This window comes from Sander vitreus, chromosome 5 (genome assembly GCF_031162955.1).
Source record: "Sander vitreus isolate 19-12246 chromosome 5, sanVit1, whole genome shotgun sequence".
Lineage (NCBI taxonomy): Eukaryota > Metazoa > Chordata > Actinopteri > Perciformes > Percidae > Sander > Sander vitreus.
Genome location: NC_135859.1, coordinates 18057115 through 18081728, shown reverse-complemented (window position 1 = coordinate 18081728; position 24614 = coordinate 18057115). Strand labels below are relative to the sequence as shown.

The window sequence follows — 24614 nt, the reverse complement described above, 5'->3', positions numbered from 1 at the left end:
AGAGAGAGAGAATGACCCTGGAATCCATTATGGCGTGTTGCCTCAGCGAGGAGGCGAAAGAAGCCAGGCGGATCAACGACGAGATCGAAAGGCAGCTCCGCCGGGATAAGAAGGACGCACGCCGTGAACTGAAACTGTTGCTTCTCGGTAAGGTCGACAGGGAGAAACACGGGGAGGGACAGGAGTGTGGGGAGACATGCAAAGCCCAAATTCCTCTCACCAAAAATACCATTGTCGGGCAGGGGGTGGGGGGGTCTAGTAATGAGGCTTCCCACCTGAGTAAAGTTGGGGAGTGGGTGGTTGAAATACCTTGGAGTTGTGAGTTGAGTGCACAGATTGGCAGGTCAGCAGAGGGAGGAGATGCTGCCCAGCCAGATTTGTAGGGTTCCCAGTGTTAAAACCACCTGATTTGAATAACTGCGACCGGTTTGTGTCGAGGAAACAAATGCTTACTAGTCACCAAGGGCCATTACCTCTCCATGCATTCACTGGACTGACAACCTGTGCAGCCAGGCCTCAAGGGCCCATCCAGGTGGTGTGCTTATGAGTGTGTCAAACATCCTGGGCCAAAGTCTAGCGTTTTATTGGAAGTAATTAAGGCAGTATTGCAGCTTAACACCAATCCTGGCAGTGGTTATAGCATAGATATTAGTCTGAATTGGAACCTTGCCATCACTAATAGCCCTACGTTTTTGTTTAAAAACGCATTTTGTTCTGAAGTTGCCTGCTCCTCATTTGAATAAGTTGAGGTCCAGGCTACTTTATGCAAATAATGCCCCCCCCAGCTTGAGTCGACGCCTCTCGAAAACTAAAAAAATCTTTTAACCTGACCGTAAACTGACGACAGATTCAGCAACTGCATAGCCTATTTCTCGCATAAAATGTTTTCAGAAACATATTTTGGTAAACTATTTTTGTAAAATAAGAGAAAGTTTCCACCATTTTGGTCCGGGAGAAGACAGCCCACGAGCGAAGCGTTCGTCCAATCAGGTGCAGCCATCGCAGTTGTAGGAGGGTGTAGCCTGTTTTCTTTGCTTGTCAGTGGTCATTGAAGATAAATTGATTAGTGCTAGTGGAAAGCCCATCAAGCGTCCAATGCTGGGAAGCGGGGACGATCCCTGCCGACAAAAAATGCCTATGTGGACATGTACCATTACATCATAGATTTATAGGCTTACAAACCTTTTTGTAACAGTTCCACCTCGTCGTCGGTCCAAGCAAATAAATGCCTGGTCTTACTATTTACCAATGTTGTTATTTTGTCGTTGTATATATTTTTGTTGTTATGAGTGATGTTAGACAATCTGCTTCCTGATTTCACCGGCCCATGCATGCCCAGTGAATGCAATGGTCATGTGATATGCATTGTCAAACATGTTAATCATGGTGTTAATATGGATGAAGATCATTAGAGATCGACCTATGTGGATAGAGATCGTTTTTGTTTCAAAATGCCATTTAAAAAACGTTTTTGTTTAAAAACGCATATATTTTGCTTCGTTTGACGTTTTACTAGTATCTGATTGTTTGAGTTGGCCCTATAACTCCGGATTTCCACTGAATGCAGAACATCTGCGGACCGGCTCCGCTGCGTGCTCCGCCGTCCGTCAATACCCACTAGGTTCGGATTTGTTGCGGCACGGCTGCGGCCATGACTGACAGCTGTAGTCACGAGGACCCACAAGATCTCGCAAATTCACGTAGAATAGAACCACAAAACCAACAACAGTTTGTTTCCATCCAGAGGAGTAGAGGGGAAACAACTCTGTGCTGTGTTTTCAAGGTGTAGTGCAGGGAAATATGATCTGCCGTGAGTACGGTGTATCTTATTTTGAAAATGAACCAGATGTTTTATTTTGTTTCTGTGCTCGACTTCCTGTCCCGCACAATCTGAATTGTGCTGAATTGCTGCGGAGGTCTCCGGCGTCTGACAAAAATAGACTTTATAGACACATTGACTTTAATGGAAACCTATTGACTCCGCAGCCGTTCCGCAACCAGTGGAAATTGGGGGTTACGGAGATGCAGCAAGAAAGCAGTCACTTTTCTTATCAGCAGAAGCTGTCACTTGATCACAGCTTGATCACTGCAATTGTTTTAGTTTACAAATAAATAAGCCCAAAAAACAGGGAAAAATGATTTAAGACTGTACAGTAGTCTTGATAAGCTGATCATTACCGGTTCTTTTATCGGTAGGCTACTTTTTAACATTTTAGTGTAAATTATTATCAGCTGCAACATCTCCTATTCTCCCTTTGTCGTGGCTGAGCTCCTCCACATAGAAAGCGATATTTGAATGTGCTCTGGCTGCACTGCTGCTATGTTTTACACAAGCACAGCACCACCAGCTACTAATGGCCCCCCATTCAAAGCAGTCTAGAACCGGACCTCGTTGGAAGCATGCTGTCTTATGATATAAAGAGGCTTGTGTGACGGTATGCCCATACACCTACCTTTAAATAAGCTACATTAATTCATTATTCTCAAATTAATTGAATCATCAATCAAAAGCATGCTGCAAAATAACGGTGACATAAAAATCTGAAAACTTTTAAATTATCTCATGGTACCTGTGCATTTTTACAGTGTGGGGTCGTGTGGGTGTTTATCCTGTCCAGAAGTATTTGTCATACTGGAGAAATTTGAGGAAAACAAGTCATCTACTCACCATCCTGTTTATAATTAGATTTGCAACGAAAAGCCCATTAGTTGTGATGACCGTGGCTATGGAGAGCAGTGCTAGAAACCTCTCTTCCTGATCCAGTGCCCTTCTCTCTCAGGCCCTTAGAAAATGCATGGAGGAGAAGGTGGTGTAGCAGGCTGGGATATAAGATCACACCATCCAGACTACTTTCTGAAACGAGCATGCAGGGGTTTTGCCCCTTTTGGGATAAAGGTTTCCCCTTTGCCCTCCTGTTGGTACAAAATGATTAAATGAATCTCCCTTAACAGGATTTGTAGGAGCTGACTGCCACTTCCCTTGTTAACTATGGATGAATAACTGTGTTGTTTTCCTCTAATCTCTTTTAATACCCAACAATTCGCCTATTATGCAAACACATAAACAGCCAATGAACCAAACCTAAAAGTGATGTGTAAGTCTGACTAGGCTAACTGTATTTATTCAATGATTAGTCACTATTCTTGTGATACGAACCATTTGATGGCCCTAATTCATGAGTATGATGCTTATTCAATATGTATTTTTTGTGTAGGAGCTGCTTATCAGTAGGTCCAATCAATATAGGGTGTTATATTTCAGAGTGGATTCGTAGCATGCCTCTAATGACAGGAAGCTTACAATTAATGTCTATGAATATTGAGTCACAGGAAAGATGCGCTCCATTAAGTAACAGAGTAAAAAGTTTCCAGTACTGATAAACCATATGTGTGATCTCACACCAACATTCTCGTGTCTGAGCTCATGAAACAAGTATGGCTCAATCAACCATTTTTTCACTGAATCCAGAGCTCATTGAATATATGAGCTCTGAAATTGAATTCACTCCACCGCTCCCACTACTACTGGTGGAGTTAACTGTAGGAAGTTGTGTGTGGTCTATATGGCTTCATTAACCCATATGCTATCTGTGTATTGTGGGTTTTCAAACTCACTAATTGCCTAAAGTCCCTTGGGATCTGGCACAAAACTCTCAAGTCAAGTTTAGAAGTTTCTCAATTATTCAAAATGTCCATCACTTGGTTTTTCACAAATGATCTTGGCTTTTTCACTTATAGCCTTTTAAAGCAACTAATTGCTTTATGCCTACAGAGACTGGGTACATTGAAACCCACACAACACAACAAATGAGCAAGTTGTTTGCAAGGAAAGAAAACACAGATTCTTTTTTTTGGACCTGTTTATGCTCAAAGCTTTATTGTAATACAACAAGGCTTTGTTTTCCACACAATGTACTGTGCCAAAAATGTCTCTATATCATTATCAACTTCACATATTTTGCAACTTATGCCATACTTGGCAAAATATTATAATAATAACAGTAAAAGGTTAGTGAAATAATAACTCAGTGGTACCAAAACTGTCGCTTGTGACCAGAAATGTCGAGTGAAACGAGTTGAACAGAACTTTTTAACAGCAGACATCCTAACTTGTCAAACACAGGTGTAACTAATAATATTGTTAATTGCTGCATTGCACGGCAAAAAAACGGAGGCATTATTGACGTTATCATTATTAGTGCCACCTGTGCTTTTCTTTCTATGACAAGTCAAAATGTCTGCTGTAAATAAACATGTTGATTTATTTGGGAACATTGGGCCTCATTCACCAAACGTTCTTAAGAACAAATGTGTTCTTAAACCTCACTTAACGCAGTCTTCACAAAGATTCTGGCATTCACCAATGTTTTCTTATTTGGGATTTGTTCTTAGGTAAGAACAGAACCTACGCACACTCAAGAGCACTCTTACGCACAATTTAGAGCTGACATATTTGCGCAAAACAAGTAGCTATACCGTTTTCGTCCGTTCTAATTTAAAATGTAACATTTCTCTCCATTTTGTAACTAATTATTTTACACATAATTATACGTTTGTTTGTTTTAATAAATACACACTACTGCTCATTTGTAAAACACTTTGGATTGCCATTGTGTATGAATTGTGCTAGGCCTATATAAATAAACTTGCCTTGCTTTGCCTTCAATTCACATTAGTTATGTTAACAGGGAACCCTGCCATCCAATAATAAGTGATTGATCACGCTATTTATACGCCAATAGTATCTTCTGTGTTTTGAAATAAAAGAAATTGCCTCAGATTTCAGATCAAACCATTTCTTTTCTACTTCATTGGTTCTGCGCCCTTCAGCGTTCACTGCATGAGTTAACTTTTTGCAGCAGTACCTCCACTTCAGAATTACTAAAGTTTTTCTTTCTCTTGGAGTCGAGGCATCCACCGTCTTTGCCACGTCTTTTGGACATTTCTCCAAGTGTGCACACGACACGGCCCTGCCATCTCATGCCCTTTTATGGGAATTAACGGGGCATTTACCTATGCTAAATAGGAGCAACGGGCACAAGCTTTCAATTTACGAAGACATTGGGATTCATCATTCTAAGAACACACCTGCGAACAATTCTGCTGTTTAAGAACACGTCATGAATCAGACGTAGACTTTTCTTAAGACTTTCTTAAGAACATATTTAAGAGAAAACTTAGGAAGATATTGGTGAATGAGGCCCAATGAGGCTAGCAAGATGTAGGTTAACAATATTTATTCCCAAAGCAAAACAAACATGATTTGTTTGTCTTTCAAAAGCATGTATGACAGAAACAGTTATTGAACCACTGACATAACTGATGGGCGCATGCTAGCCAGGGTAGGACACATGATATTAAGTTTAATCATAAGATGCTGACAGCCGAAGTGTAGCTCAACAACAACCAGATCATAGTTTGTAACAACACACGCAAGTAAAAATGGGCACACCTCCAAACATAGATACATTTTGTCAGATTAAAGTGGTGCATAATAACATCAAGAGCTGGATAAGACCTTTAACCTTGACATATTTCTGTCAGAGAAATGAGACTGCTGTGGGGAGAGAGAATTAATCTGAGACCCTCCCACTGACCCAAAAAATCGATTAGGTAAAGGCTGCGTTTTTTCTTCAGCATGGAAGTCGGCACAAGTGAACTCTCTTATTTTCCGATCAAGGCTCATTGAGAGAGCTGCTCCACTGGAGGAATGGACAATGCTTAGAAGGCACTTGACTCGTTGTTGCTTCTGAAATGTGCAAGTGATGGGGGCATTTAGCTTAAAACTATGTTTATTTGATCAGAAAGCCCTTGTTCGAAGGGAATTACATGCTAAATTATGGTAAAAATGATGAATACCATTAGACTTAGATTGTTCTTTTGTCTTTATTTTATTGGAAGGTGTTTTTTTTTTATATTTTAGCACATTAGCTACACATTGCATATATTTTGCTGCTGACCATCCTCCAGATGTATTTTAAAGTGATTTTCTACCTTCCAGGCTGCCATCTTTTCAGTTGGTTTTGCATAAAAGGACTTTCTGTAGTTAGCTACTAATCAATCATAGTAGAGACATATTTTGTCATCTATATTGAGTTAAGTTGAGCTAATTTTCATAGTTCATTTTATTGTAAGTTATTGGAACGTGTTTTGGTGAGCTCACAGTGCATCAGGAGTTAAAGGATGCTCTGACATCTAAACTTTAACTTAAAGTACAATCCTATCATCAACTAACCAAATTCCCCTGATCATTTGTATGAAGTCCATGTTTTGTGGCTAATGAATACAATACTTTTACCTAGAAACGCGTTGCCTCATTAGAGCATGTTTATTGTATACACAACACACTGAACTGAAACTACTGAAAGAGCACATGCACAGTGTAGGGGCTCCTAAGATGGTAGTGTATTTTAGTAGCTTATTATTAATTTGAAGTTTACCTCTCAAAGTGGATTGAGATAATGTTTTATGCCCGCTGAGGCCAAACCTGTTTAGTTACTCTTGAGCAAGATTAACAACCTGTATTGTAACCTGTACTGAAATAATCAGGATTTCTTTTTTTACTAGAGCTGAAGTGATTATGTCAATTAACCAATCCATCTCAAATGTGATGCTTTTCCTTGTCATATATAATAGTAAACTGAATATGTTTATTGGGTTTGGACTGTTGGTCGCTGAAAGAAGCAATTTAAATGTGTCACCTCAGGTTCTGGTAAATTTATCACAATCAACAGACTATACATTGTATAGTCAAAATTATTTAGTAAATAATTGGCAATTAATCAAAAATGAAAATAATCAGTAGTTGGCTCCCTACATTTTACCATTGTAGGATACAGTTTTACAGAGGACATACAGAGTAAAATTGAGAGAGAGATATTGCTATATGTTGATACATAATACTTTCTTGTTGCATTCCTACATATATTGCATACATCTGACTTTAATTTATTTTGCATTGAGGTCTGAAACATCTGTTGACAGTCAAAATGGTTAAACAATAATAAATATCAGGCTTGTCTTCATCTGCTAAATTGATTTAAAATGGCTCAATTACAAAGTGGCCCAGCTCCAATCCTCAAGAGACCATTGGACCTAGTTTATGATGCCTGGCCCCCTTTTACACACTTGCATTCATGGAGAAAATCATAGACAAGTGGGATGGCCGGATTTGAAGGTAAATCAGTTTTAAAACATCAGAACAGGCAGAACAGTTATGAACAATTTAGATTATGGAACTACCTCTGTAGTCACAGAAAACATCTGCTCAACTGTGTTCACATTTTGCACAGCTGGATAACTTTTATGACAGCATGTTTATTCTGCACCTTTGACTCCAATTTCAAATCAACTCCAAATCATCTGTCAAAAACATTTGCAAAAGTGTTGATCTACCCAATCACTGTCAGCTGCTTTCATCGGCCAAATGAAAGCTGTGGGAACAAAGTCCACCGCATACTTTTTAACAAGCTTCTAACAAACACGTGGTTGTAATTGTGAGAGGGTTAGCACTAAATATGTCATATGCAGCTAAGTTAACAGTGTGCAGCTATAGAAAGTGCAAAATTAGGGAGGCAAACCATTTTTTACAACACTGTGCATTATTGACATCTAGTTGTCCTAATCTGAAATAACTCACACTAACATTGGGGAACATCAGAATTCTGTCTCTAATGACTGAATTGACTTAATTAATGTCTCCACCTTGTGTTTTGCCTTGAGATTTGCTGGTGCTTGCTAAAGACTGCCAGCCATTAACAGTGAATATATTTGACACCCACAAGAGTGGGTTTCTTTATAAAATTGAAAACACTAGTACAGTGCCCTTTAAAGAAATTATTTGGAATGGGCCGATTGCTTGGCCTGTGGTATTGCTGCTTGTAGAATTCTCCAAAACCAAATTGTACCTCAACATTACTTACAGAAGGACTCCGGACCACTTAATATGCAACTCCACTGTATAGCCTACTAATGACTTACAGTGTAGGCTACGTCTACATCAGAGGAAGACATTGTACTACTATATTTACCTGACAGAGAACGTTGCAGATTCAGATTTTAATCACAAAATATCAGACAGTTGCCTGTGTATGTGTGTTGAATGTGTGTTGAATGTGTGTGTGTGTGTGTGTGTGTGTGTGTGTGTGTGTGTGTGTATAGAGAGAGAGAGAAAACATTTTAGTGTTGTCTTTTTTGTCAACGATGTTGCATGTTGATATCACCACAGTCAGAGTTTATAATGACGGTGGTGTTGTCTCGTCTCGTATTATCGTTAATGAAGTTAACACTTGTGGCTTGATGGTTAACGTTGAAGTATGGATTTGATTCGCGGGGGTATTTTGGCGACGGTAATGTAATTAGTGTTATATGTTAATTAACCGGACCCAGGGTGAGTCTGATGTAAACTGCTGTCTTTGCCGGTCAGCATCGAGATAGTCTGCGTTGCACAGCGCGGTGGAGGAATAAGCTCCAAGAATAGGTTATGTTCTGCCTGTGTTTAGAATTGGTGAATGTACAGCGCACAGCACCTTAATATGATGTAGTGTCTGGCTTTTGTTTGATATTTAGTGTTGGCAAATGGCTTTTTATTGAGTTTCCTCTTAGCAAAATAATAGACATGGAACGTACGTTTTTCCAACACAACAGTTCAGATGTTCGTGTCAGCTATCCGCTCGTGCTCCAGGAACGTGAAGAAAAGTTTGCTTGGTATATCCAGCAATCATGTTACATTAGAAGCTGCAAAAAGTGAACCGCAGCCCAAGCCGGTAAACCTCCCCTACCCCAGCTGCTGTCCAGAGCGTGTCAACAGTCTGCTGCACCAGCAGTTTATTGTTCGGCCGTTTAGTTTTATGTTTAATATCCAATATCCAATGCTGTCCAAATTGCTCCAAACTCCAAGTTTATTAGGTACCCAGGAAACCAAATGTGAAGTAGATTGGATGAACAGTTCATGAGATCTTTCAAAGAGAGACGCATAGACACACTTACATACATAAATACACACACACACAGACAGACACAGAGGCGTCCCGCTTTATTAGATAGACCGTTGTCAACTTTCAGTTCATGAAAGTGCGAAAAACAAATCATCTTCATGTGTTTTCCAGTGACTTGTGACTACTGTACAGATACTACAGTCTGTAGTTAGAGAAAGACATTGCAAGCTAGACTAAAGCATTTTTAAAAGTGAATGTGTTGCAGTGGCCTCCCTCTGCTCTCTGTGTTAACTCTCTCCTTGAGGTGCTGCTAAGCTCTCCGTGGTGAATTCATTTCCTTGTCTTCACTCATGCATTTTTTATAACTAGTGCAATGCCTGTTCAAAACAGTTTGCTTGGCCTGCGGTATTGCTTTCTTGTAGTTTTCTCCAGAACCATTGTACCCTGAAATAACTGGCCCCCAGAGAACTTAATATGCAACCCAACTGTATCCTACTGACTTACTGTGTACTTCTACTTCAGAGGAAAACACTGTACTACTACATTTTCCTGAGAGAGAAATTGTATTGGTTATGTTGCAGATTCAGATTTTACTCAGAAAATATCACAATAAAAATATGATGCATTATTATTTTTATAAATATATAATATATATTTTATTTACCAGTGACGCCTGTTGCAGCACAGCTCAATCAGGCGCAGATCAGCTGCTGCTCATTTAGATATTCAATGTGTCGCCTATTTTATTTTGGCCGCCACACATCATCTGGTAGTAGTAGGCATTGTGGCCCAGGCAGGGAAAACACACACACACACACACACACACACACACACACACACACACACACACACACATGCATCCTTTATCTCATTTCTTTTAAAAAGTCAGCTGCAGGCGTCACCTCAGATGTATTGGTGAGCCATTCACGCCAACCTCAAACACGGGGTTAATCCTGGGTCACTGCATTAGTCTGAAGAGTGACTCAGCAGCCTGGAATGCCCAGCAAACACTCATACCCAGCATGCTCGCTGTCTCTCTACCTTTCACAGTGTCTTTAGTTGGTGTAATAGAGAAGATCTATTACGACCCAGATGTGGTCAAGCGATCCTGTTAATTTTTAAGGCATTGCAATCATTGTTCTTATTATACATACATCTGTTAGTTATACAATGCTGTATAACCTTCTAATTTTTCTATAACCCAAGGTAACCTGTATAAAATACTGTACTTTCATAGCAAAGTATCTTCTAAATTAAGTTTATTCTCTGAGGATTATTTTCTTGAAAGGGTGGATCCCTAGTCTGGCTATCACCAGACCAAACTCAATCTTTTAACTTCAATCTGAAGTGGGGAGTCTGCTCTGTATTTTCTCTGCACAAGAGGCATCATCAACGGGCATAGTTCAAATGACTCTGTACGCAATTGGATAGTCCTTCAACCAATCAGACCAACGATCCGGGTGACGTAGCAGCGACAGCGCCATCAACGGGTTGCTGCCGCTTCGGTGGCCGCCATGTTGAATGTAAACAAAAAGCTGCTTGGTCGCTTCTCTATCGTCATCATGTTAAACCCGCCGATAGCACGCCAGGTGGATGAGCCAGTTTGTGATTGGTTCCCGCAAATTTGTAACAGAAGCAGGATAGATAAACGTACAGGTTTCCAGCCTGAGCTGCAGGGCAAAATCAAATCGCCGGCAGATCGGGCTGGGTTTACCCAGTCTAGTGGATCCCCAGAAAAAACCTTTACAAGTAGACTAAGCTGTATTCATTTTGTAACATAACACTGAATTGCAGCATCTCAGTTCCAATTTATCAGGTCAGACTTGGCAAATTAAGAGCAACTATAATTATAAAGGTTTCTATCTATGGATGAATTTATGAGCCAATCACATTGTTCTTCTTGTGTGAGAGCATTAGGTTCTCTCCCATTTTCTGTGTTTGAACAGCCACGAGGGGATCAAAACTGTGCCTCACAAGAGCAACCCAGATCCATTCTGCCGTACAAATCCAGAACCTATTGGCAGTTAATTTAAGTTTTTGAGATTACTCACTGTTCCACTTGCCTACTTTAAAAAAAAGTGTCTATTTTAGGGTGAATGCTGTAAGGCATTAACTCTTGTGCAACACTATTTGTGGCCTGCAACAACAACTACTTGTCATTGAGGTTAATAATGGTGAATTATATGTGGACAGTGTGTGTGGGTTGAAGGCAGGTGGTGACAAGTCTCACCCACCCTTTGGTGCTATAAAGTGAATATTTTAAAGTGCACCAAAGGGATAATGCAACAGTATTAGCATGTAGCACTTATAAGCAATTGCAAATTGAATACTGTGAGCATCTATAAACATTGCCCTGGTATATTGAAAAGAAATCTGTGTATACAATGTAGTATATTTAGTTTTAATGCGTTTTATAATGTGAAAATGAATTAGCAACCAAGTTGCTAAAATTAGCATAGCCATACTTTCATATTTTAAAAGCCACCATATTCAACCAAATACGAAACAGAAAAAAATGCTTCTGTCTACATGATAGCATTTCCTCATTGCTTCATGCACCTTTAAAAAAATGAATTTGTAAATAGAATTTCAAGGGTTAAATGCTTGGCCCTAGAGCACTTTAACCGTAATTGTGCCAACTCCTGTTTTTTTATTACTGCCTTCCCTGCTCATTTCAGGCTTCTAAATTGGCAACCCTACAAGAGACAAGCCGTTTCTCTGGAGGTTTTGGTACTTTAGCAGTAGTTTAGTCTTTAGCTTGGTTTTGTTAAGCGCTTGGTCTGTGTTGTGGGCCCACAGTAGAGGGGCTAATTTGGTTAAAATAGAGTTTATATAATATGCAATATAACGGAGTGTAACATATCCAAACTTTCAGAGACTTTAGGTTGCACTAGAATGCAGCACACATCTCTTGGCCACTGACAAGCAAACACACACACATACACTCCTTCCTGCCAACGGTATGCAAGAATTAGAGGTGAGGTAAAGTTAGACCTTTCAGGTGGTCTGCCAAGAGTCTCAATGAACCAAAGAGAAAGTATTCCCCCAGCTCTTCACACCCAAATAGTCCCTGTCACCACTGAGAGGAGCGAGATGTTGTTATTGGTCAGTCACCAGACCAAGCAAACAGACTGCGAGGAAAGTAGCCAGTACATCATATTATATGTGAATGACTGACTGAGTGAGTGCATCAGTGAGGGAGTACACACTGTACATCTGTGTGTATAATTGTGTAGGCACGTTTCTTTCCAAACAGGATTTTGTGTTACAAAAAGCCATGTAACCCTTTCCCTTTTTCCCTTTGGAAACTCCAAAACTACATTAATTCATATTTCTATATTATCAATGGATCAAATGACTATGTGTGATGTGAAAAGGGTTGTTCATAGTGAACTCTGGAGATTCCCTCAGCTCTACAGAGCCTTTTAGCCAATTATTGTTTAAATTATTAGATTATTTTAGTTTCTCAACTCTAATGAACTTATTGTTTTCTTGTGAAAATATGACTTACTTTTGTTTTATAGTTCCTTCTTGCCCATAGAGGTCCAGGAAAGACATAAATTACTAAATGTCCATTTAAGGAGCATGGATGCCGAAACAAGAAATGAAATGTGTTGTCTGGTTAAGTGATATTATTTCCCTGTCTTTTCTCTCAGGCACTGGGGAAAGTGGGAAGAGCACATTCATAAAACAAATGAGGATTATCCACGGCACCGGTTACTCTGACGAGGACAAAAGGGGTTTCACCAAACTGGTCTATCAGAACATCTTCACAGCCATGCAGGCCATGATTCGAGCCTCAGAGACCCTCAAGGTCCCCTACAAATATGAGCACAACAAGGTAAATAAGATCCTTTCACTCAAGCCATTTCAAATTCCTCAACTAAAAAAACGACTTTTGTGAAGGCTGCCAAATAGTTTTAGAACAAAGACGCTACAAAGTGGCCACAGCGTCCTTGTATATTTTTAGAGCGCTGTCTATCTTATTTGGAACAGCCATCCATAATCGTTTCCTGTCCTTTTTGACACTTCCTGTGTCATTTAAGCACTCCAGCCCTCCATCGCACCCTGTGTGTATTTGTGTTTGCCTGTGGGTTTCAGTAAACTCAAATCCATGATGAGTGCATATACACACACAAATATACATAGCAAATACACAAGAGAGACCTCCCCTACACTACTCACCCAAATTTGACCTCACTTGTAACTATGACTTCAGCAGGTCAATTTTTTCTCCTTTTTCACCATAGCCTTGGGAACTGTGACCTCTTACACACAGTTTATTTCCTGTGAGAGTGACAAATAATGGCAGTGGAGCATCATCACTTCTGCAACCATTTTTCGTCTTCTATAAATCAGACCATTTCAGGTGACAGCTGACGACACAGCTTCAGCTTTTCCTTCCCTGACATTGCTCGCTGGAAAGTTTTGTAGGGATTTAGTTATGCAGGGTAGATCAATTATTTAGTAGATTTTAGTGTGATGGCCTGAAGTCAGATCATAATCTCGGGATGTTAGGATCAGGACCCAGTAAGTGTTTTACTGAAAATACACAGAAAAAAGGGGGATAAAACAGTGTTTCCTTTAGGATTTTTTTTAGCAGTGGGGGCAGGTCTGTCCAAACAACAACCCTACATTTTTTGTACAGCCCTATTTCTGATACCGTGGTGGCAGAAATTTTGCCATGGTGGGCCGCCACTACAAAATCAACATAGAGGAAATACTGTAAAAATATACTATTCAAGGTGATACGAATATAAAACTTTGATATTGTAGGTGTATTAGACATGCTTTTTGGTTTATCAGTATTGCCATATCTTTAAACATAAATCAACAAGTAGACCAATCGCCATTGGCTCCCATTCATTTCATTAGAGGAGGGACTTCCTAATATGTTACTAAATGAATTATTGTGCTGATACTCCATGTTCCAGGTATTTCTTAGTTATTACCTATTTGATAGTGGTCTGGACAGTGCAGAACATTTGATTGACACAGTAAATGGTAATTTAGATCAGAAGTTAGATGTTTTTTTAACAAAAGGTATTATGTCTTTAGTTTTAGGTATTTGGGTATATATTTCTGAATACTTTGTGCAGCCCTTATAGGCAAATTACCGATGCCGGCCACATAACAGATGCCATATTGGTTGTGTTTTTATAACTGTATGTCTGAATTTATGTTGACAGTTTACAAACAGCTTTTAGTTGCAACAGCTTTATCTTTTAAACGTTATGATTTTATGAGAGAAAGGGTTGAATTTGTGCACACTGTCAGCACTGAGACTTTATAATGGCACCATATCTTGGTTGGTCTGCTGTTGTGGTGAATCACCATTGTCCATGTTAGCTTTCACTTCCAGTTCCACATATGCATGCTCATGAAGAAGGAAAATGAATGTGCCGTTTCAGCCCAGCCATTTCACCACAAAGTTTGTAGGTAAACGTTTTCTCCCATCCTACATTGCACTATACAGTAATTCCAGTTTACCATCAGCTTCTTCATACTCCATAATCCAGTATCTGGACTATCAAAATAAATGGCTTTTGTATGTTTAGTGTATTTACACATTAGGGTTTTGTATGAGACATTCAGTACTCAGTGGAAAAATACCGGAATACTAGTATTGTACTATAAATGTACTTAAGTACAGCAAACAACAAAGCGTATGATGAAATCAAAGTTATGCGTACAACAAAACTACTAAATGCCTGTCATACTTTGTACCCAACATCCATCTCTCTGGCTAAAATGGGAAGTAGTATACCACTGACAAAGGAGTGCACTGACATCGCAAAGGAAGTGAAAATAAAACCTGTTGATCATGTTTACACTGGCTGTCTGGGCGCTTAGTAAATGTCATGATTGTAGGCTTGTAGGCTCTAAAGCCCACCCATGAAAGTATTCTGTATACTGGATAATTGATTTGTCTTCTATGGCATTTTACTTGTTCATTTTATTATATACTTTTGTTGTGATATATTTATTATTTATAAGTAGTGCAGTACACACAAAAGGAACCGTTCAACATTCAGGCACATGTTGATCTCTTGTCATGGGACACAGCAGAGTTTGATGGGAATCTGGGGCGGCAAAACTTTCCCCTCAATAGCCCCAGTGGGATTTGAGCTTCGGATATTAGGTCCATGCTGAGCCTGGGGGTGTAAAGTAATTTCTGGATATAGAATATGGGATTGTGTGAGAAAATAAACCAGTGATAATTGGGACTTTATAACCTGTATGTTGATTGTCTTTCATAGTCACTGTGTTTTTTAGATTATCAAAAAAGCTTGAAGTTTTGATAAATTAAGCATTACTTTTTGTATCTCAATAAGTCACGACGGTTACTCCCTTTGTTTCTTCCCTCCAGGGCTACGCCAACATCGTGAGAGAGGTGGATGTGGAAAAGGTCAGCATGTTCCAGAATCCCTATGTAGATGCAATCAAGAGCTTATGGAATGACCCGGGCATCCAGGAGTGCTACGACCGAAGGAGGGAATACCAACTCTCGGACTCCACTAAATAGTGAGTAGAGTGGAAAGAAAATACAATACAGATGTCAAAACCAGACAACTCTGGAGTGACGTATGAATTGACCTCAGGCTTACAATAAACGAAAAAAATACTTTTTCGAGATATGTTTAAGGTGAAATACAAGACAAATACACACCCTGGTTCATTTCCTCTCTCTGTGGCTGTAGTTACCTGAACGCGTTGGACCGGATCGCCGAGCCAGCCTACCTTCCCACCCAGCAGGATGTGTTGAGGGTTCGAGTCCCCACCACGGGCATCATTGAATATCCGTTTGACCTGCAGAGTGTCATATTCAGGTGAGTGAAGAAATATATTCAGGATCAGAAAACAGCATTTGTGAAAATAGCATTTGTGTACATTGTGTACATATCTACCCAATAACTACTTTGTTGTTGTTATTTTGTCTGTACAACTGTTGGTGAAGTTGGTAAAAACACATCAAATGTGCAGAGAAATGTTAAAAGAAAATATGTCTATCTAGAACTCATAGCCGTTCATATAATGATAGAAAAATAATAATCCTCAACTACAACTACTGAATTTGACCTTTTTTTTAATGATGCTTTCCACTTGTCCACAAATCCAACAAGTCTAACGTCCCTAAACGTTTTAGTCTACAACCAGTGTGTGCATGTCATTGATGGAAAGTAAAGTACCTTTACTCAATTAAAGTTTTCAGATATTGGAACACTGAGAAAATATTTGTACTTCAACGCCTGTAAAAGGGAAATATATACCCAACTACATTTATCTGATGGTTGTAATTGTTTTTGCATATAAAATATTAATCCACACTGTAAAGTACAATACGCTCATCAAATAGTAATAACATAAGATGCTTTGTTAAGGTTTATAGTACCCAACAGTAAAATTCTGAATGCAATGCTTAACTTGTGGCATTAGGTGCTTATATTCATGTAAAGGATTTGAATATTTTCCTGACTTAAGCACACAATTCATCCCGTTATAACAAAAATACACTTTCTTAACTCAGAACAGCTTCAATAAAGCATTGACATAGCACCACACTGACTGAACATGCTGTTTTATTTTTGATTCTTCAGTATATATTACAGCAAATTCCCCTCATCTTCAGTCACACTTAGGAAATATTATTAGGTTGTAGTCATAGTCACAATGTTAATATTCTGCTTTTACTCAGCTGAATATTGGAATAACTTTTAAGTCACACCCAAGGATCAATAGAATTATCCTATTCGATTTATTTTTGCCCTCTTGCTTCTTTTGAATTAAGCAATGCCCCTCAAAATGTGTTGAAAAGAGATTCAAACAGATTTGCAAACGTTTTGCTCATAGTGACTGTTTTTTCTCTCCTGGATGCTGCTGCCCCAACAGGATGGTGGATGTCGGAGGTCAGAGGTCAGAGAGGAGGAAGTGGATCCACTGCTTTGAGAACGTCACCTCCATCATGTTCCTGGTAGCACTCAGCGAGTACGACCAAGTTTTGGTGGAATCGGACAATGAGGTGAATGATAAAAACACGCTCACACAAAAGCTACATTTAAAAGTAAATTCAATAACCAAACTAAGTGATTAAATTGATTGTGTGATGCTTAGTTTCACATTTTCAAAAACAACTTCAACTTCATGTGACGTGGAAGATGAGTTGTCGGAAGATGAAAAGCTATTCCTTATTTAAAACAATGACAATCAGATTCCCCTCCTACCTGGCCACGCTCCACCTTTTTTTTTTTCCCTTGGAAAGCATTTGTAAATGATCAGCCAGCTGTTTTGAATACCGCCTCAGGCCACATCGCCTTCTTAAGAGGATATAGCCTGTGTGTCAGTCTGTTAAAGTGTATTAATGAGCAGATGTGTGTTCATATGTGTGTCTTGTCTGTATTTGTGCCCATGTGTTTTGCTTCCTTTGTTATCGCAAGCCTACAAACTGAAGAAAGAGAAGGCTGACCAGCTGCATGTCCTGCATGTATTCTGACGTCAATAGATTAGATTTTATAACATACAGGAGATATTCTGTTGAGCACTCTAAATACACTGCAGTGCTGGCGATGTGATATATAAGGCTTGCTTTCAGAATGGTCGTTCTGTTCAGTTAAACACTGAAATCAAGTGCAAGGGAGAAATGTAACTCTTGAAGGTGACACGGCCCCTTTCTCTTTTATCGTTTCTGCTGTCCCTCTGGTGTGGTAAAACGTTTATTAAAACCTGTACCTAATGAGTTTGAAAGACTGCGGTTTAATTAAGTGACTCTCTCTCTCTCTGTCTTTCTTCCCCTCACTTTACCTCTCCTCACGCACACATTCACACTCTCTCTGTAGAACCGGATGGAGGAGAGTAAAGCTCTGTTTAGGACAATAATCACATACCCCTGGTTCCAAAACTCCTCAGTCATTCTCTTCCTCAACAAGAAGGACCTGTTGGAGGAGAAGATCATGTACTCTCATCTGGTTGACTACTTCCCAGAGTATGACGGTGAGTAACAGCAGCATCTAAGTCAACTAAGTCCAACCCAAACATCAAACATCCGAACCAAGCACAACGCTCTACTTAGCTGCTAGTTTGCGTCACTCCATAGTGATACAGTATAAAAGCCGAAGGCAGGTGTGAAACAGATGAAGGTTTACAGACTTATTCTGAATATTAGGCCATTTGACTTTTGTGTTAGTGCTAATTTGATTGTAATAACAAGCATCCAAAAACCATAAGAATATTGGACCAATACTGATATAATATTTTTAAAAGGTGTTATTATACTGATAGTGTGTCCATATATTGGTATATCTTGGTCAGTAATATACTGTATTTTGCTGGCAAACATAACATCTAAATACCAACAATGTAATATTTTCATATTTCTGTTCAGATTATGAGGCTGCATTTTGTCAGTATCTGACAAGAATGCATTACAAATGTCAGACTGATGTCAAAATCATGCCTGCTACTGTACATTATTTGATATTTTGGTGATATGCTGGTTAATTACAAGTGCCTGAGATTTAATTTCTTTCAGCCATGACAAAATGTGACAGTTATCGCACAATCAAAGTAATCATTGCAATGAAAAAATGAACAGTATGCATCCCTCTAGATTAAAATGCACTAGCCTGTAAGAGAATCAAATCCTGTCAAAAGTATTTTGAACGTAATGGTACTTACTGTAATGAAAGAAAGTGGAAAGTGCATTCATGGAGCATGGTCCTCCTCTCTCCAGGTCCCCAGAGGGATGCCCAAGCAGGGCGAGAGTTTATCCTCAAGATGTTTGTGGACCTGAATCCAGACAGCGATAAGATCATCTACTCTCACTTCACCTGTGCCACTGACACAGAGAACATCCGTTTCGTCTTTGCCGCCGTCAAAGACACCATCCTGCAGCTCAACCTTAAGGAGTACAACCTTGTGTAGAGCAGAGCAGGGCTGCCACCAGGAGGCCCTCAACACACACTGACTGATGCAATCTGTGAAAAGATAAATCATATACACACACATGAAAAGAAAATCAAAGAAAAAAAGAAATCTAATGGTTGCATAATACTAATTTATTTGCCATTTGTTGATTTCTTTGTCCCCAAGGGGTGAGCAAAGTAAATGTTATCTTGCTGTTTAAGGAGTTGATGAAATATAGGGAGGGAAAGGGTGGGGGGGGCAAGATATTTGGAAGCGTTAGGGGGGGATTTGCTGTTGAATATGTACAGCACCAATCCTCATTTCTAGGCTTTGCTCTTTGTGAAGTTTTGTTTTGCTTTTTGAAAAAAAAGAAACTACTTTGCGCACTCAAGGTTTGGGGCTTGTTCTGTCTGTCAGTCTGATAGATCAGAGCTGCAACAAATGCAATGTGCTCCATGCCTCCTGCCTTTTTATAAACAAGAAGGTTTTCATTCCTTTTTTGTTTTACCCTCCTACCTGTCCGTTCATTCTGAAGCTTCATCCTGGGCATTCACCTGTTTTCCCAACAGGAAATTATGCCACAGATCTCTAACTGATAGTTTCCATTTTCCTACAAAGGACTGATTGGCAAGTCTCTTGAATAACAGGTATAAACTGTGATTTTGTAAATTATTTCATTTTGATTTGCTATTAATTAATTTAAATTATTATTATTATTATTATTATTATTATTATTACATTGCATTGATTTTGATACCATCCGATGAGTAGAGCATGTGTGACCGTCTTGACAGTCACACGAGTTCTCCAGCATTGACGTAACCATGAAGTTCAGAAGTTTGAAAGAAATGTGGCTTTAAAAAATGCTTTCTGAGCTTTGAGCGAGCAGGTGAGGAGACACACGGGGACCTCTGCTCTGTCATGTCATGTCATAAAAACCATGATGGCGCTAGTTTCTTTACACAGACTGAAGGGAGCTGAGAAGGTGATTATTTATGAGACAATGTTGTTAAATGGTTATGTTCAACTGTGCCACCAACGCTTTTTATTATGGTAATATGTATACTTATTGCCAATGCCAAAACAGCTCAAGCACCTGATGCCATTTTGCGCTTGTTTTGTTTACTACTTTTAATGAAATGAATAGTGTGTAGGAAAGAAAAAGAGCAGGGCTAATGAACACACAGGCTTTACTGACTGACTTATTGATCGATCGACTGATTCCTGAAAGTATTCAACAATGTCAACGGTATTCTCTCCAACCACCCCTACAGTTAGTTAGCAGGCTTTCAGAGAGGAGTATGCCAGAAATAACAGAAATGTTGTAAAAATAACATTTCTTTTTACAATTAACACTTGAAAAGATAAAGGCACTTGCTGATTACAAGGTAGTACAAAATATAAACCATACCATGGTGTTTCATTTTTACCCGTTCTTAAGATTACATTAAACTTAATTTATTTCTGCGCTAAACTGCTTGAACGGTCCAAACACAACCTTGCGCGTGGCTACAAACCCCTCCCCCTTTCCTACAGACTATCCAGTCACATTTTAGCTGTGTCTTTATAGTCGTCCAATCACAGCCCGGCTGTCTTGACTGTTGTAGTTCAGTAGCAGTGGAGAATAAATTTGGCTAAATACTATGAAAAAGGGCAAAGTGTTGATGTTCAGTTTGTACCAAAGTAAGCCCTCCTTATTTCTAATTACATTTCTCTCATTCCCAAGTTACTTTGAGTATTTTTTGTAGCAATTCCGTAGAACATACGCCTGTAATTTACATTTATTGAGGCATAGTGCAATTATGAATGCTATAATCATTGTACATACATCTCTCTCTCTCTCTCTCTCTCTCTATATATATATATATATATATATATATATATGGCAGCATCTTTGTTGGCTTTGTAATCATTACTTTTTTGGCAGATTGAATGTGAGGTATTGAAAATATGTATCTATGTAATTGTATTGTATGTCTAAAGGCTAATTCATTTTTGGAAGAAAAAAAATGTTATTTACATGTTTGTTTTTGTTTCCTTCCTTCCCCTTTAAGAAGAGAATGTAAATTTTGTGTGTTGCCATTTTTGTTTCTCAGCAAAGAAACATTGTTCAGCTTCAGAACTGCATAAAGAGGAATATAATTATTATACAACAACAACACATTGATTAGTAAGCCAGTACTTATAGCTGGTGTGTTAAATTGATTTTTATATGAAAAACTGCAGACTGAATCCAAACTACAGGGCTAATTGTAATAGTTTAGTTTCTAACTGGCTTCAGGAACAGAGCACTTGTCATATAGGTGTAATCACGTCACTCATTGATTTGTATTCTTTTATATTTATCTTAATCACACAGCGTCTCAATACGTATTTATTAACTTTGAGATTTCTTAGTGTACCGCACACATTGTCATCCTGAGCACCCCCCCACTCCACCACCAACCACCTTAGTAGGTTTTATTTAACAAGTAGTGCTAGAACGAGGTGGATGGCATCCAGGTTAAGTGTTGCTGTGGCTCAGATTTTATATAAAAAATCTTAGGATGAGATGTAATTATCTGATTGTTTGTGCAATGCTATCACCCTTAATGCTCCCTTACATGAACCTCCACCCTGACAGAAACTCAGTATTGCTGTCAGAGACAAAAGATGACTCAACTATTTGGCTTAATTAGGATGGTGCATTTACAGGTGCTTTTATATTCTTTTTTTTCTACCTGATTTCCATATTGAATTGCCACCAATTCATTAGAATGTACAGTTTTATTTTGGACTTTATTTATGAAATGACAACATAGGAGAAAATACACAACAGTTCACATGTACATATTGCCTTATTGAATAAGCCGTGCCTCTGAAGTCCCATGCAAGGCACCTGTGTTTTTATGAGAAGTGAAGCTAGTGCAGTCAATAATGCCCCATTGTGCAGCTGGAAGATTGTTTGGTTTTGGCTTGGTGTTCTCTCTTTGTTATTCTGTGCTATAAGAAGCCCTGGGAACAGCTTTGAAGTGTAGTTCATGTAGCTAATATGACATCATTACAGGACATTATAAGAACATCCTGAGTGAATTGTAATCGGAACACACTTTCTGTTGATTTCAAAATATTTAATCAGATTCATGTCTTTTAATCCATGCCACAGTGCATTATAATGGATTTAACTGCGGCTATGACTAAATAACATCAGTATGTGTAGAATGTGACACAATCTGGACTCTAAACCACCACCTGCGGAGGGGTGTTTTTGCCACATTTGGCTATGGTTCAGTATCTAGCAGCCACTTTGGCAGTTAACTAGCCCTTACTCAGAGGTCCTGTTGTTTTCAGATATTTCAGCTGGCCGGTAAAATTTCTTACAAGGATGATTGATTTTGGCAGGCAACAACTACTCCAACAAGTTAATTTCAAGCCCAATTCAGTGTCCTTGAAGTCAATAACCACTTATCAACAGCAGGGCCTTATAGGAAAAACCAACTCGTCACACATTTCACTGAATGTTAAGACGATGTCAATGTGATTCTGCTTGTTTCCAGAGGAGATGTTTTGAAGCTGGACTATAGTTTCAACTTATCAGTGTTAAAGATCACTTGTTGTAGAGTTGCAGTAATTGCTAACATGTGTCCCTGCTGTTGTAAAGTGCTTATTTACACTGACCCTGCTACATATAGGGGAAACCGTTGTTTCAACAATTCACACACTGCATTCAACGCACTGAGCAGAGACCGCCTGGCCATGTTTGTGAAACTCAAAAAGTAAAAAGTGATTTTAAAAACAAAAGTCACTAACTTATATTAATATTTTGCTTTAGCTTTTTTACACAATGATGAAGGTAGATCATAAAAAAATATATTGTACTGGCAAAAATACAAATAATTGGATTTTGTTAGATAAATATGAACCACAAAGGACTGTTTCCAAGCTTTGTGAGTGACTTGTTCATCATCATTACTCTAAGGGAGCACATGTGGATTATATTCAGGCTGGATTTTCCCTTTAAGAGGGCGCAGACTGCTGTTCTGTTCAACTTAATGCAGTATGTTCAAGAGCAGCGCAGTTTTACTTACAGTATATTAAGGACTGAAGGGTTGAGTTTTTGAAAAACAACTTTTCATAAAACTGCTCTGTTACTCTCAGACACATCATCTGATTGCTTTCATCCCACAGATATGAAGTTTGATGATTCCTTTTGAAATAGTGCTATTATGATGATCTCCAAACATTATTGTGTAAAATGTTTCCTGTATCTATGAACTGGCACTCAAACATGTTTCTGAATGAAACGACGTGTTTCTGTTCAAAAGTATGTCAACTGATGATTTTCATTGTAACTTTAGTGATACATTTATCATTTCTACAATGTGGGTAATTAAATGCCTTTAAATATATAGCATTACTCCGCACCACACTTCCTACCAGATGTCCTAAGTCAAGTTGTATTTGAACTCTAGTTTATATTACAAACCTCTGTCAAGCACTGAAGATGTAATTAAAGTGAAAACAGATGTGATTCTTGCTAAGTAGAATCATCAATTAAAAGTGCCCCAAGAATTTCACCAAGCAACATGTTGGGTGAAGTTTCCCCAGGTTCATTTTCTCTTTTTTCCCCCTGCCTTAGGTAATTTATATTTTTTTACATGCTCAAAAAGAAAAAAAGAGAGACAACAAAACACTTTAAAAAGATAGGAGAGCTGACTTTGTTTACTTACTGGTTTAAAACTCCTAACACCACTATAAATAAAGTTGGTTTAGATGTAAGACAACTTATGAGGGTAAATCAAGGAGACACGTCCAAGAAAATTCATCGCATTTCATAAAATCCACTGCTTTTTATATTCTTAAAGGACTGATTGTTAACATTGTAAATTATCTCTCACAAAACAAATGGTCATATTCTCCATTGAAAATGGTAGTAGAGGTATTGTATTGACAGCAGCCGACAGATCCTCCCTGATCAACTCAATAGAAAAATGACATCTTTGTACTTAACTGTTCCCGCTGATATAATGTGCTCAGTCTTTCTGTTTTTGTAAATGTTCCTGTTGCAAAGCAATCATGATGATACAGAGTAGATTGGACTATTCTAAAATGTTGTTCAAAAAGAGGACACAAGTGTGGATAAACAGAGAGTAAACTGCACAAACAAATAAGCCTAAAGACTGCTTGTGGTTATTTTGTCAATGTTAGCTGTACACAATACTGAAAAATAATAAGTCATATATGATGTATACACATGTATACACATCACACACACACACACACTCACTCACACTCACACACAAAGGCATGGATACCCACCCGAGCCCGACGGGTCCCGACGGTACCCGACGGGCCGGGTTCGGACAGATATTTAGAAATTATGGTCGGGTTCGGTCACATCAGCGTGATAAGACATTTGTTGTAAAATGGTGCTGCGGCTCCTTTAAGAGAGCTCATGTGTCTGTGTGTGTATGTGTCTATGTGGAAGCTGGTCAGAAGAGAGATAGAGAAAGAGGAGCAGATGTGTAAATGCGACCGGAGCAGGGTTATTCATGTTATAACGGCGGCCTTGGAGGTACCGAGCCTCCCCTGGTTTTCTGATCACAGTCGGAAACGAAGCAAGCAGTGAAGGTTAACACATTGAACATTTTAACAGCTTATTAAGATGAGCTTGTTGCCCCGTGTGCGCTGATGCGCTCATCTGTTGACATTTCCGAATGCCTTCCTACAGTTGCTTAATAAAAGCTTTCCACACAAACAAACGTATGCCTACATGTGTCATTAGTATGAGAACAAAAT

The 24614-nt window shown here is 38.9% G+C and overlaps 1 protein-coding gene across 1 annotated transcript; it reads left to right on the top strand.

Moving 5' to 3' along the window:
- Positions 1-23346, top strand: LOC144518283 (guanine nucleotide-binding protein G(q) subunit alpha). The gene is made up of 7 exons (XM_078250831.1): positions 1-147; positions 12593-12777; positions 15307-15461; positions 15638-15766; positions 16827-16956; positions 17771-17924; positions 18664-23346. The coding sequence occupies exons 1-7, from the start codon at positions 12-14 to the stop codon at positions 18852-18854; spliced, it is 1080 nt and encodes a 359-aa protein (XP_078106957.1). The 5' UTR covers positions 1-11; the 3' UTR covers positions 18855-23346.
- Positions 23347-24614: the final 1268 nt, after the last annotated feature.